The sequence below is a fragment of the Falco biarmicus genome, chromosome 8 (genome assembly GCF_023638135.1).
Source record: "Falco biarmicus isolate bFalBia1 chromosome 8, bFalBia1.pri, whole genome shotgun sequence".
NCBI lineage: Eukaryota > Metazoa > Chordata > Aves > Falconiformes > Falconidae > Falco > Falco biarmicus.
The window spans coordinates 58,224,230-58,243,821 of record NC_079295.1 but is presented as its reverse complement, the minus strand read 5'-3'; the positions used below and the strand labels follow the sequence as shown (position 1 = coordinate 58,243,821).

Here is a 19,592-nt window from a genome sequence, read left to right as displayed (position 1 = left end):
GAGGCCCTGATTTTTGGTCGGAGGAATGGTCATGCAGTGCTAGTGCAACTGAAAATTGTTTACTGCCACCAAATAAATGCAAAAGAAGGTCTGTGAAATGCCAGGAGGGCTGAGACATCTGTCAGCAGCTTTTAAGGTCTCGGCTATCAACCAGGGCAGTATCTAATATCCCTTGCTAGCACTGCTTGTCCTGAGCTCTTCTGGGGGGGGAGCAACGCCCACTTGCTCCCTATTTCCCAGGTTGATGCAGTGACAAAAGGCAGCAGGATTTTCCTGCAGAGGGTCTTGTTGGCTGTGCACCACAAGATGTGTTGCTGTCCTTACAAGGAGGGTTTTCTTCTGAAGCCTGAGCACATGGAATTAGCCTAAATGTGTTTTGGGTGGGTTGCGTTGGGTTTTTTAGACACTTGGCTTTGCTGGAGTCTCTGCAAGGGAACATGAAGAGCAGTTTGGGGGTTGATGTCCAGGAGCTTGACTGGAGAATTGCTGCTGGGCTGGAGCTGGGGCCCTTGGTTGGGCTGGCATGCCCTGGAGGGTGCCAGGCATGCACAGCTTCTGCTCACCATGGCTCTGGGCTCTGTGGATGCTACGTTTGTCTGTCCACAAGTCACAGTCTCCTGGTTTGGTCTGAGCAGTCTCCACCGTGACTTGCAGATCTCGACTCCTTCCATGCTGGTGAGAGCTGCCTGCAGCCCCTGCCACCGTGCTGGCCTGGCTGCACTCCCTGGAGCAGCCTCCCTGCCAGGCTGCAGCGCTTTGCTTTGTGTTTTGTCTTCTGCAGCACTCTGCAAATGCTAATTAGTCTTCTCAGCACCTCGGCTAGATAAGGGATCCCTGCTCCTATCTTGCAGATAAGGAAAGCAGCAGAACTTGTTTCAAACAATTTCCTCCCTCCCCCGCAAAGATGGTGGGAGTCTGTGGCACCCGCCCCTGCAGCCTGTGCCCCTGCATCCCCTTTTGCTAGAGGTTGTGAGGGGGCCTCTCTATGACTGGTCCCCAAAAAAGCACAAGAACATCTATGGCCGTGAGGCTCCTGAGCTGAAGCGGCTGGAGAAAAGGGCTTGGATGCCATTGCCGCGGACCCAAGGCTGCGGTGCGGTGGGAGCAGGTGCCCGGGTGGGATGCTTGCGGTGAGACTGAGCCCTGCTCTCCTCCAGCCGGAGAGATCGGTGCCTAATCAGCCTGCAGAGCAAGTTCAGATATTTTTTTTTCTGTGGTGCCAGGCATGTCAGTGCTGTCAGAGCAGGCAGGGGTGCTCCATACCTGTGGAAGTTGGGCTGGCTGTGGGTTTGTGCTGTATGTAGCGCTTGGTGCCTTTTGAAGCTATATTTAGTTGGTGACATCTGTGGGCGTTGAGTGGAGGATTTTAGGGCCTGTTTTGAAAGCACTCGCTCTTCCTACACTAGCAGGAAAGGTAGAAAGCCTTGTGGCAAGCTTTGTGCCACGGAGCCAGGATTCTCAGTGGGGTGCATGTGGAATAAATGAGGGAGACGGGAGACTGCTGCTGCTCGGGGGCAGGCAGTGCAGGGGGGCTGTGGAGGTCCTGGGGGGAAAGGAGATGATTTGGAGACCTAGCTGTGAGCTTGGGCTCTCCTGGGGGTAAAATCCCTACACAGGAGCCTTGGGGAAGGGAACTGGGGAAAGGGAGCGCACATGGTTCCATCCTGCCATGTCTGACTGCTGCCTTGACACTTCAAAGCCTCTAGCTCTGAGCAAGGCTGGACCAGCAGGATGAATCACAGATTTTGAGGCTAGGAAGGAGACTGGTTTTGATCATCTAGGCAAAGTTGTCCTGCCTTACGCAGGAGATCAAAGCAAGCTTTGTGTGGAGCTGGGTAGGCTATTCAGGGTGTTTCCTGGGGCACCCCCAGATAGGCTTCGCTGTTCCTCGCCCCCTGCCCCAGTTTGGGATGCTTTTCTTTTAAACAAAGACAGTGGTGGAGTTAGAAACACTGGCTCCTGCTGGGTGAGTGGCACCTGGCGTGGGCTGTCCCTTGGGTCAGGGGCTAGTGGGCTCTGCTCTCCCTGCAGAGCACCACTGCCATGGAGGAGACCCTTCTTGCGGGGCTGGTTTGTGTTAGGCAGCGGCGTGCTCTTCTGTTAGACGCGGTGTGTGCCCTGCGTGAGCCCGCTCCTGCTCTGGAGACCTTGCAGCCAGACCTGGGAAGGAGAAAAGTTAGATTTCTTTGTCGTCTTGTAAGGAGGTGGTGTGTGAGCAGGAGCCAAGGCAGGTCGTGGTGAGGCTGAGGTCTTGACTTGCTGCAGGTCTTGTGTGAGGTCCATGGTGGCGTGAACCCCAGCGGTTGCATTCTGATACCTGAAAGCACCCCGGAGGCACTCAAATGCCTAAGTGCTTTGGGCTGTAGTAGAGTTTAGACACTTCCCGGATCTGGCTCCTTCTGTCTGTACGTTCCCTCTCGTGAACTTGCTGCCCTGTGCTGGGATGCAGTGGAGATGGAAGCACGAGACGAGCAGCGCCCATGTGCCGCAGACTTGCGTGTTGCTCCGTCAGAGCCGCCCTCTGCTCCCTGGGGAGGGCCAGCCACACCGGCGCGGTGATGGGCATTGCCTGTTCAAGGGCATGTTTGTTTTGCTGTATGTAACAGCAGATCAGGTTCTGCATGGCGCTCTACCGAGCGAGCCGAAGCCCTTGCCACCCCTCCTCCCTGGCTAGCAAGACCAAGCCGGGAGGGCTGAGCTAAGTCAGGGAGTGCCTTCCTGTGGTGGGATGGGGTTAAAGGTCCATTTCTCGGTCACCTGGATTGATCAAGGTTTTTCTGATATTGATGGGGCCCTTTCAAGACCCACATCAGAAGCTGGTTCTATTCGTTCTCCGTTCACCTCTTTCTGTTAGACCCCCTTTGCCGAAGGGGCAGCTGGCTTGCTTCCCTCCAGAGCTAACACTTCCACAACCCTCAGCTGTGTTTTAACAGTTTTGTTCTCTTCCTCTTGCAGAACACACAACTCCTGCGAAGGTGGTGAGGGCTGCCAACCCGAGACAGCGGAAGGGAAGCAAGGTAAGGCTGCGCCTGCTGTCCCCCTTGCTGGCCTCCAGCTTCTGGTGCAGTTGTCAGTGCTGCATGAGCATCTTGAGGATCTGGTGAGCAGACCACTTCCCTCACAAGCGTGGTTGTGGAGGGGTTGACGTGCTGGTCTGGCTGCTTGCAAGAGCATGGAGGAGAACATCCTGATTCTTCAAGTCTCCTCTCTGGCACTTTAGTGGTTTTGCATGCTGCCTGGGCTGGTGTTATGCCCAGCTGGGCTAGGGGAGACTTCACCTCCATCTTGCAGGGAGGCACTTGGAGCACAGTCCTGCATGTGGAAAGCTGCTCCCGGCACCCCAAGTCCCTTATGGGCTTAGCCAGTGCCCTGCTCCGTAGTGCAGACATGGGGGCGGTGTGATGGAGCAGTGTGTCTGCAGGTCCTTCCTTCTTCCCTGTGCAATCTGTTCTTCACTGGCACACAGAGAGCCAGGGTAATTGGTTTCAAACAAAGCAACTCCTTTGGAGGAATCAGGGCAATCTGTTCCAGGAGATCAACATATGATGGAGGGACAGTTGCTTCTGAGGATGTTGCATGCAGCTGGGGCACAGCTAGGGACATGGGCTGTTGGTGTTGGCTCCCAGCAGCCAGTGAAGACTTGTCTGAAACTTGATGTGACTTCTTATCTGTTCCATCTCAGGGAGGGGAGGGCCCTGGATATGGAAGTGTTCCTGCCTGTGAAACAGGCATGGCCCTGCACTGGAAGTGGTTTTCCCAGGAAACCTGCCTCCTGGGGAGAGTAGCATGGCACCTGAATGTAGAGATGTCATCTCCTGAGGGACTTGGTGACTCCAAGTTAATTTAGAAATAATAACCCCCCAAGGGCAAGGAGGAGTTTCTGTGCCCAGATAAACTCAGTGCCCAGCCGTGATTGATCATGTAGCTGGGCAGCTGTGCGTGTCCTTTCCTGTCTGTCCTGCAGGTCCTCTGAAACCTGGGGCAGGTAGAATTTATAGTAATGGCCAAGTAATTTATTCAGCATAAAGTGACTGGTGGTCCCACATGTGGCCATGGGGTGTCCGAAACGAGGAAGCTCCCTACCATCAAATACCAGCTTGAATTTTTCTACCAGTTCTATGTGATCCCTTTTCCCTTTGCTTTGTGGTTGCCAGCACTCGGTTGCTGTTGGGTGCTCAGTGAAGCTGTGCCTGGCTGTAACCTGCTGCTAGGAGAGACTGCTGCTTTAATGGGATGTAGTTGCTCCAGGTGGATTTAGGACGCTGAAAGCTATGTGCTTTCCCTGTCCAAGGGATGGTGCCTATGATGAGTGAGTGACCCTGGTCAACTTGGTGCCAAATACTTCTGCTGGGGCAAAACGTTTGGTGGGAGCTGGGGGGCTGGTAGCAGCCTCATTACAATCCCTGACAGACAAAAACTTGTCTGCAGTTTATTTGGGATTAATCTGGGGGCCCTGCTTGGGTGGGGAAAGGGGCTGTGTATATGCAGTTTGAGTGTTGCCCCCCAGGCTCCCAGTGACAGCCACCCACAGGACAGCCGTGGGTGGTGGCTGTGACAGTGTGGCTGGAAGGGCTTCTGGCTATGGAAGCAGGGAATGGCGCCTGCAGCTTGTGCACTAACAAGACTTTTCTCTTTGGATACAAGGTTGGGGACTTCGGTGATGCCACAAACTGGCCAACACCTGGAGAAATAGCCCACAAGAGTGTCCAGGTGAGAACACAAAATCAGTCAGATGAGCAGGATGAGGCCCTTGCGCGCCTCCCCGTCCCTCTAAGAAGCGCTGGCTGAGCCAGGCCGTTTGGGGTGCTGAGTGCCAGTGTGGAGGCAGCCAGGAATAGCGTGCAGGGGATTTCCTTTTAGGGCTGCCCTGCACATTGGGCTCCTTCCCTCACTGCTATTCTGGGAGCCCGGAGCCCGGTCTGAACCCCTGGGCTGGGTAAAGCAGGTAGGGCAGCTCGGACCCACTCTCCTCAGGGCTGCTCACTGCAAGGAGGGGCCTGGGCAAAAGTCAGGACTTCCACAGGAGCAACTGAAAGTGCACGAGAAAGGGCTGGTGTGCCCGAGGGCTGTGGCCTTCCTCTTGTGCTGCAGACGTGGCTGTTGTTGAAACTTTTCTATTTTTGGGTGCTGCTTTGCCAGCTCCTGGCTGGCTGTCAGGGCATGAGGGTCACTCACCCATTTGCCTTTGGGGCAGTCTGGTCCCTTGTAGGACACCTCATCCAGGAGCACCAGGCCTCCCTGACAGTCCATCTCAGTAACTTCTGTGCCTGGGGCTTGTCTTGGCTGGAGCACTTCCTAGCATCTGTAGAGGCCCTTGCCCTGCTTAGACATAAGCCCATCCCCAGGAACCATACAGCTCTGAGAGGCATGGAGCAGGGATGCTTCCAGCCTAGGGCAAGGTCCTCCTGTTCCTGCTCCTGCTGGAACAGCTGGGTTCTGCCTCCAGCTCTTCGTTTCACCCACCTCTGACATCTTTTCCGCACTGGTGTGTCTCCAGCAGCCACACAAAGCACCATCCCTCCGGAAACTGCCTGTCAAGAAAGACATGAAAGAGCAGGAGAAAGGGGATGGGAGTGACAGCAAAGAGAGCCTGAAAACCAAATCAGATGAGTCTGGGGAAGAGAAGAATGGTGACGATGACAACCAGAAGTCAGCCCAGAAGAAGAAAGGTAAGGGAAGACCTGATGGGGACAGTTCCCCGTGCTCGGCCTGTGTTCCTCTCTGCAGCGCACATCCTGGTGGAAGTTTCCACTGCCTTCCTGGGAGCCTTGCTGCAGGACATCATCCCAGCACAGGGCCAGCTGCGGTGAAAAGATGTTTGCAGGCTTCAAGGGGGCAGGGTGTCATTTTTGTGGAAGCAGGTGGAGCAGGGCCCAAGTAGGGGCGTTGACTGGGAGGTGTGGCAGTAGTTCCCTCTCACGTGTGCTCTGTGGTGGCACAGAAAAGCCCCTGCCTGTGGGCTGCATCATCGTGCCTGACACGTGAGCTCTGTCTGGGCTGAGCCTCAGTGAACAGAAAGGGGCAGAGGAAGGACAAGTGCTGTGAAGCAACAGGGGAGTTTTGTGTTATGTCCCTTTGTGTCCGAGAATCCCAGTCGGAGCCTTTCTGCCTGGAGTGATGTGTGAGGACAGGGTTGATCCGAAAGGCCCTGCTGCTTTCTCTCCTCCGTTTGTGGGGGCTGTGTGGCACGGGGGGGCTGCAGGGGAGGAAGCAGACACACTGAACCTGTGTCACACCCAAACCCTGTCCTTTTGCAGGCAACAAACACAAGTGGGTCCCTTTGCAGATAGACATGAAGTCAGAGGTGCCAAGGGACAAAACGGCGTCTCGGAACAACCGGCAAAACGAGCAGCACAGGCACCCCTCCAACAACCGCAGTGAGCTGAAAGGTGGGGGCTCAGGCTGGGCACCCGCTCTCCCTGCCCTGGCCGTGGGGCAGAGCAAGCCATGATGCCCAGGCACGCCGTGGGGCAGTGGGCTCGCTCCAGGGAGGTGCTTCCATCCTGTAACACTCCTTCTGTCTCTCCTTCCCCATCTGCTGCAGGCTGGCACCCAGACAACAAGCACGAGCGCAGCTGGCAGGACCATGATGAAACCTCCAGTGTGAAGAGCGAGGGAGGAGCTGTGCGAGGGACCTTCCGGGGCCGAGGCCGGGGCCGTGGCAGGGGCCGTGGCCGGGGCAGAGGTGATCACTGTATGTGTGGTCTCGTGGTAGTAGGGAGAGAACAGAGCATGTGCCAAAGTGTGCAGGCCTCTGTGTGTGTGAGATCTGGGGGTCCAGGGTGGGCTGGGGAGAGGGCATGACGCTGTAGGGATACAGGGGAATATTGTGGCTGGTCATCCCAGCTGGTAACTTGAGCTTCTTTTATTAAAAGCAAATTGTTCTTACTAGTGTTTTAATACAGGGAAATCTCTTTCTGCTACTCGGGCCAAGCGCTTCCACCTGTTTTCTGCCCCTTGCAGTACCCCTGCTTGCAGGACCTGAAGCATGCTGATGCTTGTGTAGGCTTTTATGTCCTGTTGAGAGCCAAGCAGAAGTCATGGCTTGGATGAGAAAGAGCATCTGCACTGGCGTTTGACAGGGCAGTGCTGTGCTAAACCCAGGCACAGCTTCGCTGTAGGGCCTTTGTGTGTCACCTGGGCTGCTCAGCCCTCCTGGGTAAGAGGGCTCCTGGCCTCTCTGTGGCTTGGTGTGTTAAAGCTTTACTGGGATCCCTTCTGCAGCAGGGGCTGAGAGCAGGAGGAGAGTGGATGTGGGCGAGTGATGTGCCATCGTGGGCTGCCATAGGGGCCACAGGAACAGTGCAGAAGGAGCTGTTTGGGCAGGAGTCTGGCCCCATCCGGCCACGCAGCCCGTCTAGCAGGTCCCAGGGGCTCTGTGCTGACCCTTGCTGGTGTCCCACAGGGCACTTTGACTACCAGTATGGCTACCGGAAATTTGAGGGCTCGGATGGCTCCCGCACCCAGAAGTACGCTAGCAACATCACTTACTACTTCGACAACATCAGCAGCGCCGAGCTTTACAGCGTGGACCAGGAACTACTCAAAGACTACATCAAGCGGCAGATGTAAGCACTACCTCTTCTCCTTGTCTGAGTGTTGGTCGTTGGTGGGTTGTTCACAGATGCCATCCCCAGAGGCTGCATAGCTAATCCCGTGGGTAGGGATAGAGCCGAGGTGTGTTGACTCTGTGCCATCAGCTTATAGCACCAGCTTGCCCCAAGTCTGGGCTCCCCACGCTGTCTGTCTTCAGCTTTGCAGTAGCAGAAGTGCGTGTGTGGGGTTATTTCCTTGGGGGTGCCTAGAGGAAGGTGGCTTGGAGCTGCCTCTCACTGATGTGTTGTCCATACAGAGAATATTACTTCAGTGTGGACAACCTGGAGCGAGACTTCTTCCTGCGTCGCAAGATGGACTCGGACGGCTTCCTTCCCATCACCCTGATCGCCAGCTTCCACCGGGTGCAGGCGCTGACCACAGACATCAGCCTCATCATCAAGGTGAGGGCAAGGAAGGATTAACTTCCCTTCTTGTTCTTCTTGCCGCTCCTGTCTGAGGCTTGTTTTCTAGATGGGTTGCGGGCAAGATGCGAGTGGAGCCTTCCCTTGTCTTTGACTTGTTCCCTCTTCCTCTTGGCCCTCCTGGGGAGGAAGGGCTGGGGCTGAGCCACTCACTGTGCTGAAGCAGGGCCCTCAGTTAACTGGGTATCGCTTGGTTCCAGGCTCTGAAGGACAGCAAGGTGGTGGAAATCGTGGATGAGAAGATCAGGAGAAAAGAGCAGCCAGAAAAATGGGCTCTCCCTGGCCCTCCAATGGCAGACTACACGCAGACGGACTTTTCGCAGTTCATCAACTGCCCTGAGTTTGTGCCCCGGCAGAGCTTCCAGAAGGAGACAGGTGAACGCTTGGGGAATGTGGAGGGAGAACTGAGGCTCTGAGTCAGGAGTGTTCCCTAGGGCAGGGCTCTGCCGTTTGCTCTTTGCTTGGTGGTGGGAGCTGGTGTGGGCTCCGTCCTCAGAGCCCCAGATGCTGCTGCTGTACACGGGGAAACATGAGAGGCTGAGTCTGTGGCTTTTCTCTGGGGGGGGCTGAAGACATTCAGGGAGGGTCAGTCCTGCTGGAAGTCTCTCGGCTGTGCCTGGAAATCCTCTACTGCTGCTGGGCAGAGCAGGAGACACTCAGGAACCCAGCTTTTTCCATAATGGGTGAGGAGGTCCTGGGCATAAATGGGGCAGCATGTATGGAGCTGTAAACAGAGTGCTGGGGGAGGGTCTGCTCTCCTTCATAGGCGGCTCTGTGCTCTTGGCCCCCCATCCCGTGGGGGCTGGCAGGAGCCCAGGGCTGGGCCCAAGAGGCCAAGCGGAGGATCTTCTCGGTACTGTTGTAGGAGTTAGTTTTGGCAGCAGAAGATCTGTTCTCACTGGCTGCAGACTCTTGGGAAGGTTTCCCTGACAGCAGCAGAGCACAAGCTTTAGGACTTTGTGTGTCTGGGAAGCTGTCACCTACGGAGCTCTGTGGCCACCACCAGCGTCACAGCCTTAACTGGAGACTTTTTTTCCTTTGTTTTCTCTCCTCTCCCTCAAGCACTTATGGGTGATGTGCTGGTAAGCCTTGGCCACTGGATGCTAGCTAGTACCACAAGCTGTGCCATGCTGCCAAAATAACTCCCTCTTTGGTCTGGTACTTCAAGTACTCAAGCCCTCAGGCTCCCTCCCTCCCTCTAAAGCATCTTGTGGCTCTTGTTGGCTTTAGAGTCTGCTCCTGGCTCCCCACGTCCCTCCAGCCCAGTCCCCACCAAAACGGAGGAGGTCAGTAACCTGAAGACTATGCCCAAGGGCCTGTCCACAAGTCTGCCAGACCTGGATTCAGAGACGTGGATTGAAGTGAAGAAGAGACCTCGGCCCTCCCCAGCCAGGCCCAAGGTGGGTAGTGATGTAGGAGCTCTCAGGGTGGCGATCTCCCAGTTAACTGTCTGGATGACGTGAACCATAAGTAGGCGGGCATCAGATCAGATAGGGTCTGCTGGTCACAGGAGTGATGTCCTAGTCTCTCCTGGCCCCATCTGACCCCCTTAAGAGCTGTTCCTCAGTGGTGTAAATAACGTGTTCTCCCCAGATGGGCGGCTTCTGGCTGCAGTAAGGAAACAAAGGGCAATAGTTTGGTCTCCAGGCAGTAGGCTTGTGTTGCTGTGCAGCCTTTACCCTGTGTCACCTTTGCCCCCCTACCTGTAGAAACCAGAGGAGTCAAAGACACTGCAGCAGCAAAAGCAAAAGGACCAAGATGAACCCGAAGAGCTAGACTTCCTCTTCGATGAGGAGATGGAGCAGATGGATGGCCGCAAGAACACTTTCACTGATTGGTCAGATGAAGATTCGGATTACGAGATTGATGATCGGGACGTGAACAAGATTCTCATCGTGACGCAGACACCTCCTTACCTGCGCCGGCATCCTGGTGGGGACCGGACTGGCAATCACACATCCAGGGCTAAAATGAGCTCAGAGCTGGCTAAGGTGATCAACGATGGGCTGTACTACTATGAGCAGGACCTGTGGACAGAGCAGTTTGAGCCAGAGTATTCGCAGATCAAGGTGAGAGTAGCTGATCCAAGGAAGGGAGTGCATGGGGGGCCTCGTGGTGTGGTGGAAAGGGCAGTACAGCAAGTTACAGCCCACTCATGGGGTGGAGCTAGGCTGGAGTTAGTCCTCTTGCAGAGCTTGGGATTTCTGACTCCCAGTGTCATGCTCTGCTGCATCAGGGATAAACACAGCTCTGTAACGTGGCGTTAAGGCTGCAGCCAGGTAAACAAAGTACCAGTAATGAGGTGACCTAGAACATGGAGCCCATTACTTTGCTGTCTGCCAGGGTCTTGGCAGGCAGTGCTAGATCTATGGGGAGAACTGGGTGTCTCTGCACTGTCCATAGTGCCCAGTGCTCCATGGCACGGTCCCTTGGAGACTGCGCTTACTGGGGACAGGTTCATAGATGGCTAGGCTGCACTGGACCTGTGCTCTTCATTTTAGTGCCGGTTTGCATAGACCAGGGCTTTTTATAGAAATCCCATCTGCTGCTTTGGAACGTTTGAGTCCCAGCTTGGTGACTCTCACAGTCAGGGACTTGACTAGACTCGTTCAGCAGTGGAAGTTATTTTGGCTGCAAGGTGGGGTGGCCTGTTGGAGCTACCAGCTGGGCTCAGTGTTCCCATGTCTGGTACCTGGCACACTGCTAAAGCAGTGCCACTCTGGAGCGGCAGAAGCTGAAGGTGTGGGGAGAGAGGTGGCAGAGGGTCGGTGTGCTGGGGTTATGGGTTCCTGGAGCATTGTGCCCCACTCCCAGTGTGGCTGTGAGAATGCAAGGAGGAGGTTCTAGGGAGGCAAGAAGGTGGCAGGGGCAATGGGGTCCTGGCCAAGCACAGGCTACAAAGCTTGCTTTGAACCTTTCTGCACCGGTGCTGACCTGGGTGAGTAAAAGCCTGAAAGAAGCAAGCAACGGTTAGTGGAGCTGCCTGTTAGGATCCCTGAAAGCTTGGGAGCAGCAGGTGGCTCAGATCTGGCCCATGCAGTGCCCAGTTCTGTCTGCTGCGTCTCCCCTCTCTACCTCTGCACGGCAGGTCACCCTTCTGGGCACCCAGATGCCATGGCTGCACTTGGTGCCCAGCGTTGTGGCTGTTGCACAAGTAGAGTGGTGGTCATGATAAGCTGATGGGGTGAGGGGAGAAGAGGGCAATTTGTTGCTTCATCACCTTCCTCTTCCAATGCAGCAAGAGGTGGAGAACTTCAAGAAGGTGAATATGATCAGCAGGGAGCAGTTTGACACCCTGACCCCAGAGCCCCCTGTGGATCCAAATCAGGAAGTCCCTCCTGGTCCCCCCAGGTTCCAGCAAGGTAAGAGATGGGAGGGCATGAATGGGTGGAACTGAATTTGTTTCTGTTTCTCCTGATGAGAGATCCTTGGAGGTTGGGTAGCAGCTAGGGAGAAGGAATTGGGGCCACAGGTGCAGTTTATCTCTCCCAGAGCAATGCCTTTCTCCCAGCTTTATATTTTTGGGCTCCAGAAGAGGAGGCCCAAAAGCAGAGGTGTCCCAATTGAGCAAGGAAGCCTTGGCAGACTTGTAGCTCCCCTTGATGTGACTTTCCTCTTGGACCCTCTCTTGAGTACCTGGAAGCAGCTGCCTGTTGGGCCTTCCTTGTTTGGCTGCGCATGGCACCTGGTGCTGTGTCCTTCTCTTGGGGATGCGGGGTTTGTCGCTGCTGTTAGCCATGAGAAATTAGATACCTTGTGGGATCCCTGAAAGCTCAGTCCTTAGATCTGCTGCTAGGTTTTGGGTTGTCTGGCCAAGCTGGTGACGTGTTGTCACCATTTGAAGCTGTTTGTCTTGGAGAGCTGGGATGTGTCCCTGCGTTCCTGCCCCTGCTGCTTCCCATCGGCCAGATGGATGTCCCTTGACCATAGTGCTGCTCTCATGCTCAGAGCACAGCTTGACCTGGGGTGGGGGCTTTTGTCTCTGCAGTACCTACAGACGCTTTGGCTAACAAGTTGTTTGGAGTCCCCGAGCCTTCAACCATTGCCCGGTCTTTGCCTACGACTGTACCAGAGTCGCCCAACTACCGCAATGCCAGGACCCCCCGGACCCCTCGCACGCCTCAGCTGAAGGACCCAACCCAGACGCCCCGGTTCTACCCAGTGGTGAAAGAGGGCAGGACGATAGATGCCAAGGTGGGACCAGGGCTGGGGTGTGGGACGGGAGCTGGGGTTTCCCAGCGGGGTCTGGGGAGGGAGTGCGTGCATCCCTGATGCACCATGTCTTGCAGACTCCGCGCAAGAGGAAGACGAGGCACAGTTCGAACCCCCCGATGGAGTGCCATGTGGGCTGGGTGATGGACTCTCGGGAGCACAGGCCCCGAACTGCCTCCATCAGGTACTTGAGGTCACGGAGGAGCCAGAAATGGGGAGGGGAGCAAGTGTGGGAAGGAAGGGGAGAGGCAGCATCTGGCCTTGCAGGGGACGTCTCCTGTTAGGTGGCTGCAGACAGGACTGGGACCCAGCTTGCCCCTCCTGGAAGAAGCTAAGGAAAGTCTGGAGCCTTGGAATAAAGAGATGAGACTGTTGGAAACATTGGTTCCCTTCCTAGTAGGATACCCCGTGGCTCGGGTCCCAAACCCAGAGTAGACGGTTCCAGGGAGGCGGTGGGACAAGTGCTGTGGGGTGTGTGACCGCTCTGCTGTCAGCTGAGTGATGCCAAGGAAGGGTCTTGACAGGAGTCTCTCACACTCAGCTCGAGCCCTTCGGAGGGGACCCCGGCTGTCGGAAGCTACGGCTGCACCCCGCAGTCCCTGCCCAAGTTCCAGCATCCTTCACATGAGCTTCTTAAGGAGAATGGCTTCACGCAACATGTCTACCACAAGTACCGTCGGCGCTGCCTTAATGGTAGGGACGCCTGCGCTGTGGGGTGTGGGGCAGGGTGTCTGTGTCCGCTGTGTCCTGGGGCAGGGTATGGCCACAGAGCATGCACACGGAGATAAACAGGGTCCGACAACCTTGCTGGTAGCTGACGTTTCCCCGCGGTTTGTGGCAAGCGTGGGCTGTAGCTCGGGGTGTCCAGCACTGGGGCTGGGTGCAGTCACAGTGCCGCAGAGCCCTCTGCAAGAGCTGGCTCCATGGGAAAGGATCTGCCTGGTCATCACCCTTTCTTCCTGAAACAGAGCGGAAGCGGCTGGGCATTGGTCAGTCCCAGGAGATGAACACGCTTTTCCGGTTCTGGTCCTTCTTCCTCCGAGATCACTTCAACAAGAAAATGTATGAGGAGTTCAAGCAACTGGCTGTGGAGGACGGGAAGGAGGGGTACAGGTAGGAGAGGAGGGGCAGAGCAGCTTTTCCTGGGAGAGAAGTGAGGGAAGAAGTATTCGGCCCTTTGCAGGGCTCACAGCAAAACAAAGCAGCATCTCTGCCTTGCTCAGGGGCAGGGCTTGGATTGCCCTTGGCCACCTCCTGCTGCTGGTGCAGAGCAGGGCTTTTGCCTCAAGAGCCTCTGTCCAGGTGTTTCATGTGCCAGTGCCTGAGCACCATGTGCTGCTCCATTCCCAGGTACGGTCTGGAGTGCCTTTTCAGATACTACAGCTACGGGCTGGAGAAGAAATTCCGGCCAGACATCTTTAAGGACTTCCAAGAAGAGACCATCAAGGATTACGAGGCTGGTAAGTGCCTCCTTTTGCCTCCCCTGGGGTTGTAGCTGGGGATGTAGCTCAGCTGCGTGGCTGCCCCTGGGCCTCTTCTCATGCCTTTGGGGAAGCCCTGTAATGCCGTACATCAGCGTGTGTGGTGGGGACCGTGTGTGGTGGGGACCGGCGTGTGTGGTGGGGACCGGCGGGGCGTCCTGTTGCTTCATGGGAGAGGGTTGAATGGATGTTCACTGCCCTGAAGACTTCGGGGGGGGGGGGGGGGGGGGGGTTGGGGTGTGGAGTGGAGGAGGGCAATGGGAGGCTGTAGCTCTACCAAAAACATTTCTCTAGAGGCACTGGTTCCTCTAGGATTTCTCAAGACCCTGCAGCGGCCGAGCCTTGTCACCACCAGGTCAGGCGAGGCTGGGGACATCCCCTTCAGGAGGGCTGCCCGTTACTGACGTAGGGGGCTTCCCTCCAGGTTTTCCATCCTGGCTTGGTTGTGCCTACTAGTGGGACAGGAGGGCTCGTGGGATGAGTGGTGGAGAAGCTTGGAGGAAAGTGTTCTGATGTCTGGTTTGACACTTGTCCTGCTGACATCTGGTTTGGTTTTCTTCTCCTGCAGGACAGCTCTACGGGCTGGAAAAGTTCTGGGCCTTCTTAAAATATTCCAAAGCCAAAAATCTGGACATTAACAGCAAACTGCAAGAATACCTCAGCAAGTTCAAGCGCCTCGAGGACTTCCGAGTGGATGTGAGTAGACACAATGCCCGCGCCATGCTGACGGCCCCTGCAAACGCCCCTCTGCCCCCTCCGAGGACGTTTTGGGGACCGGTCCCCAAGCAGTGCCAGGCAGGGGGAGTCAGCGACACCTAGTGTCAGGCCCTGTCATTGCAGCCGGGCCAGGAACAACCTGCAGGGTTTGAATATTGCAAATCCACTTCGGAGCAGCTCTCTGGGGAACTGGATGAGCCCATCTTCCCTGATGAGCTGAGGAGGAGAGTGAGCCTTGATGGTTTGAGGGGAGCCAGCGCTGTGTGGAGCTTCAGCTCCTTGACTGTGCCCCTTGTCTTGGAAGGAGGTGCCTAGGAGCAAGTTGTCACTATTGTGCTTGGCTGGGAGTCAGTCTGTCTTTCTGGCAGCAGTAGGTTTGGAGAGGAGGACAGCTGTGTGCTTGCGGTTGAGGATGTGTGTTCTTTGTGGGTCAGGGAGAAAAGCTGCAACTACAGGTGTGCAGGCAGGCTGTTCCCTGATCCAGGGGAAGGGCATCTGCATTTGCAGCAGGTTGTGCATTTGCAGCTGGTGTGTTTTTTCTTCCAGCCACCCATGGGGGAGGAAGGTGGACACAAGAGATACCCTACGACGTCAGGAGATGGCAGGAAGCGCTACCCATCCCAGTCTTCCAGCAAAACAGTCAGCCAGTGCCCACCCAGCCAAGCCCACGCCTCGCCCAGCCAGCCTGCACAAGAGGATGCCAAAAACCTGAGCCAGCAATCCCCCGCCCTGTCGGCTGCAGAATCGCAGACAGTGGGGAAGTAGAGAGGCTGCAGCATCTGCTTCCTGCCGGGGGACGGGGTGGGTTGGTGGGAGACTGGCTCGGAGAAGGGGAGATGTGAGGGGGTGGGACAGGAAGGAAGCTGGAAGGTGGGTGCCCAGGAATAGGCTGCTTGGGAGAAACTTCAACGCACATGATTTTTTTTCTCTTGTGGCTGGAAAGCAAAGACGATTGCATTTAAAACACCATTTTGCTATTACAACCCTGACCAGAGCCAGACCCGCTCCCAGCAGGCCCATCCTTTGCTTTCCCTTCCCTCCCCTCCTGTGCACACACTCATGTCTTAGTGTCTTTAAAAAAAAAAAAAAAGTGTTCTGGCTGGGTTGGAAAGGGGAGATTTTTTTATTATTATATATATATATCAAGTTTTAAATTATTGCTAGAGGTTTGTCTGGATTTACCAAAACAAGTCTGCTCTGTGCGGCCCCAATGACTCCCCTCAGTGTCCCCCCTCGGATCGCAGGGCAGCCCGCTCAGGAAGCTCAGAGGAGCGAGGTTCCCTGATGGGGGACCGAAGCCACAGTGTGTCGCAGTGCTGCAGAGCCTCTGATCTCCACGACCTGGCTGACTTCTCCCATTCCACGCGTGGTGGTTCCTCTCCGACACCAACCGCCACGACAGGAGCATCACCCTGTTTGTCCTCCTGATCCCTCCTCCCCGACGTCTTCACCTCCGACCTTCCCGAGGGTCTGGCTCTCCTTCCGCCCGCCTCTCCCTTCCATCACGGACAATTTGGAAGTCAACCAAAGGACCTTTGCCAAGGATAGGCTTGTTCTAACTCCTTCCTGCGAGGATGGCTGGTGGGAAGCCGGCAGGCACCTGGACTCAAGCCTGCATGGACGATGCACCCGCTGCTCCAGGAATGCCCATCGCATGCAAAGACAGGACTTTGCCAAAGGAGGGTTTCTCTTCCTTTTCCCTTGGAAAAATGAAATGACAACAACAAAAACAAACACAAACCCCTCTGAAAGGAATGAAAAAAAAAAAAAACAAAACACTTTAAAAAGACACCATCTCCCTTTGCTTTCTTCCTTGGAAATACTATTGAAGAAAAAAAAAAAACAAAACAAAAACAAAAAAAAAAAACAAACAAAAAACCCAAAAAACCACACAAAAAAAAGTTGCCTTATGGTAGAGCTGGACCGGGAGGCTTGCTAGCTTCCTGCACCCTGGGGCACACTGGGCTCTTGGCCCCCCCCCATCCCCTCAGCCCGGAGACTCCTCATGGCATTGCTGCCGAGCTGATCTTCCCTGCGGCCTTTCCTCTGACCCCGCAGCTCACTCGGATATTTCCCCGCATCGTGGAGACCCGCTACCAGCCCTGGTTCTTGCGGGGGAAGGTGCCCAGGGCAGTCAAATCCAAGACTTGTGCTCATGAGTAAAGCCGCTATGTTGTGTATATAGCATTGTAGCATCTTCCCGCGACAGCGACTTGTACGTGCTTATGGCCTCGCTCAGCCGCCCCGTGCCCTCTCCAGGCAGGCTGGGGCAGGAGGTGGGTCTGCTCCAGCCCGCACCTTCAGCGTGGTCAGGGGGTGAGCGGGGAGATCTGTCACAGCAGCTGTGGAGGGACTGACTGGTCCTTGCTGCGAGCAGGTAGGAGGGCTGGTGTCTCCCTGGTGCCACCGTAATGCTGTAGCCTGAAGAAGGAGCAACGCAGCCCCAGGGAACCCGTGTCTTGCAGCCCTTACCGGCCCAGGGCTGCTGGTGGGACTTGTGCTGTGCGTGAGCAGGAGCCCTGCCTGGCAAAGGAGGGCTCTCGCCCGAGTTTCTTGTGCATTGTGTCTTGGCAGGCGGCTGCGTGGTCTCCTCCTTAGGGAAGTGTCCCTGTGCATCTCCAAGAGCTGAGATAACACCGTGCTGCTCCTCGCTTGGCTGAGGCAAGGAGGTGGCTGCAGAGCTGCTGTGGCATTTACTTGGTTCCTTTGCCCAGCACCGAGTGGGCTTGGGCAGGCAGAGTGTCCCCAGGCTCCGGAGCTGCATTCCCTCCCAGCGGGCATGTGTCAGAGGGGCGAGATCGGCTCCTGGGGCCCAGAAGTAGCACTGGAAAGTCGTGTTCCTGCCATGAGGGTAGAAGCTCCTTTTCAGCAGAGCCGCTTACCTTGCTGTCACCGTGCTCCATCTCCTGGGACGGGAAGCTTGCTTTGCAGCCGGCTGGGCTGTGGCTCGGGCGCTCTGTCCTTGTGAGCTGCAAAGCGTGCTCCTGCGCATGGTGTGGGGCGGGCACTGCAGCGGGCTGTTCATAATGCAGCTAATTGCGTTGCGCTCTCTGCAAAATCTTAAGCCGGTAACAAACAGCATTTTCCCAAAGTATCCAGTTATTGATCCAGAGGGCTGTCTTAGAGCTGGAGGATGGAGTCATCTTTCCAGGGCTGTCCCTGTGTGGCTGCGGGGCTGGTGGCTGAGAGCAGCCAGGAGCTGAGAGTGGAGATGGAGTGGGGTGAGCTTGGCGTGAGCTTGGGCAAGCTGCCCATCAGCAGCGGCCGTGGGCGTTCACAGAGCCCTGGCTGAAGTCAGTCGCCTTCCCAAACCGACGCTGCGTTGAAGATGCTGCTGGGGTGGGGGGTGGGGGGTGGGCTGGGGAGGTGGGCTGGTCCGTGTGGAGCAGCTTGGTGAACTGCTGCTAGAACTGAAAGCACAGCTGGGTTTGAGTGAGGCTGGGTAGCTGCTACTTTGCTGTTTCCTGGTGGTGTGATCCTGCCCTGGTCCGTCCGCCCCTGCCACATCCCCCTGCAGCTCCGTACCGCTCATGGGCCCGATTCGGCGCGCCAGCCTGAGTCTGTGGCTTGCCCCGTCACAGCAGCAGCGCTCTGGGGTTGCGGGGTGGTAACTGGGCAGGGCAGGCAAGTAACACTTGTACAGTGCTGTGGCCGTGACTGTTATTTCTGGATTTCCCCCCCTCCCCTTGTGAACTGGAGTCAGATCCCTGAGGTTATGGATGCGGCCGGGTTTGCCCCTGATTTGGGAAGGAGGAGCCTCGGAGGCTGGAGATGGGGGTTGATCAGAGACATGGGAGATGTGTTGCTGGTTGTTTGCAAGTGGAAACGGGTCTGGGTGTTTTGTGGCTGGTCCTTACTGCTGCGTCCCAGCGCTCCTCTCATGGGTGCGTGTTCTCTTTTGAAGCCAGTTGTCTGCATTTTAGCAACAGGTGAAATAGGAAACGAGGAGCAGCAAGCTCCTGCTGCGGAGTTGTTGCTTGTGGAGCGGACTGTGGAATTGCTTGGGTGGTAGAAGAGGTAAAAAATTTCCAAGAGAATTTCCCAAAATCTAAGTTGATCTTAATTTTGTAATTTCTAAGGCTGAGACTCCAGTCTTGGCATGGAGGAGTGTCGTTCGTGTCTCCCCCCCGTCTGCTGAGTCAGTGGTTTGTCACAACAGTGTGGCTGAGGGCCCCGTGAGAACCCCCCGTTTCCCAGGGGAAGGTGGATCAGAAGCGCGGTCCTGCTGCCCTCCACGTTTGCGGACCGTATGCCTCGTTTTACTCTGTCAGACAGCAGCCTAGCCAGGGAGCAAAGACAGATGTGAAACCAGCTGTTGGTTGCTCCCTCACCTCCCTGCGGGATGCGGGGCAGGGCGCTGCCCTCACGGTGTGGGGGGCAGGGAGCTCTGCGGGGCCGTGGTTACGGGGCAGCATCCTGCACCCCGGTGCTGCGCGGGGGCCGTGGCAAGGCGGGGGGTGCAGAGCGTGCGGTCCGTGCCGGGCTGGGGGGCTGGCCGCGGGGGGGCTGGCCCTGCCTGCGCCTCGCACGGGGGGCAGCTCTGCAGGGGCGCCTGACCTTGCTGCCTAGCTGCATGCAGAAGGCATCGCACGGCGCACGGTTCGCACCGCTGCTGGGCGAAGGGACAGCTGTCCAAAGCGGGATTTTGCTTTGGAGAAGGTTCTTTCCCTTCTGCTGAGGAAGGAGTTTGGCCTTGCTTTTAGTTTGGATGCTTCACCACAATCACGTTTTTGTGCTTTTTTTTTTTTTTTTTTTTTTTTTTTTTAAATTTTCGTGGGCTGAGGGGTTGGGCACACGTACTGCTGGGAACGCTGAGCCATCCCGCAGCTCTCGAGGGCTGCGTGGTGCTGGCTCCCAGCCCTTGGGAGCTCCGGGGGCTCTCGGCAAGGCTGGGGGAGGCCATAGGCCTGCAGGCAGAGCGGGGGGCGCGCTCCCCAACTCACCCCTCTCGGGACGGCCCAGGCTGCTGCAGCCCCGGGCTCCTTGCCGAGGTCAGCCCATCTTTGGGATGCAGGTGGGTGCAGCGGGTACGGAGCTCCGGCGTGGGGTCAGGAGTGGAGGTAGAAGGTGTGTTTCGGAGGCAGCTGCTTTGCTTTGCCGTGCTCATTTGGGGGGGGGGGGGGAAATACTAAAACTAATAATCCTGCTGTTCCGATCGCCTGTC

General features: G+C 56.4%; 1 protein-coding gene across 5 annotated transcripts in view; it reads left to right on the top strand.

Annotated features, from left to right (window-relative positions):
- LARP1 (La ribonucleoprotein 1, translational regulator) overlaps positions 1-19,545 on the top strand; it is a 47,176-nt gene extending 27,631 nt beyond the window's left edge. For 3 of the 5 annotated variants that reach the window (XM_056349632.1, XM_056349635.1, XM_056349634.1), the window contains 18 exons: positions 2,956-3,017; positions 4,645-4,710; positions 5,498-5,669; positions 6,258-6,389; positions 6,545-6,685; positions 7,406-7,568; positions 7,853-7,997; positions 8,219-8,393; positions 9,249-9,418; positions 9,728-10,087; positions 11,257-11,380; positions 12,007-12,212; positions 12,308-12,414; positions 12,772-12,923; positions 13,199-13,343; positions 13,581-13,690; positions 14,280-14,407; positions 14,975-19,545. In XM_056349632.1, coding sequence (XP_056205607.1) covers positions 2,956-3,017; positions 4,645-4,710; positions 5,498-5,669; positions 6,258-6,389; positions 6,545-6,685; positions 7,406-7,568; positions 7,853-7,997; positions 8,219-8,393; positions 9,249-9,418; positions 9,728-10,087; positions 11,257-11,380; positions 12,007-12,212; positions 12,308-12,414; positions 12,772-12,923; positions 13,199-13,343; positions 13,581-13,690; positions 14,280-14,407; positions 14,975-15,193 — 2,777 coding nt within the window. In that variant the 3' untranslated portion in view covers positions 15,194-19,545. The remainder of the gene's footprint in view (positions 1-2,955; positions 3,018-4,644; positions 4,711-5,497; positions 5,670-6,257; positions 6,390-6,544; positions 6,686-7,405; positions 7,569-7,852; positions 7,998-8,218; positions 8,394-9,248; positions 9,419-9,727; positions 10,088-11,256; positions 11,381-12,006; positions 12,213-12,307; positions 12,415-12,771; positions 12,924-13,198; positions 13,344-13,580; positions 13,691-14,279; positions 14,408-14,974) is intronic. The other 2 variants (XM_056349633.1, XM_056349636.1) reach the window with 1 other exon arrangement.
- Positions 19,546-19,592: the final 47 nt, after the last annotated feature.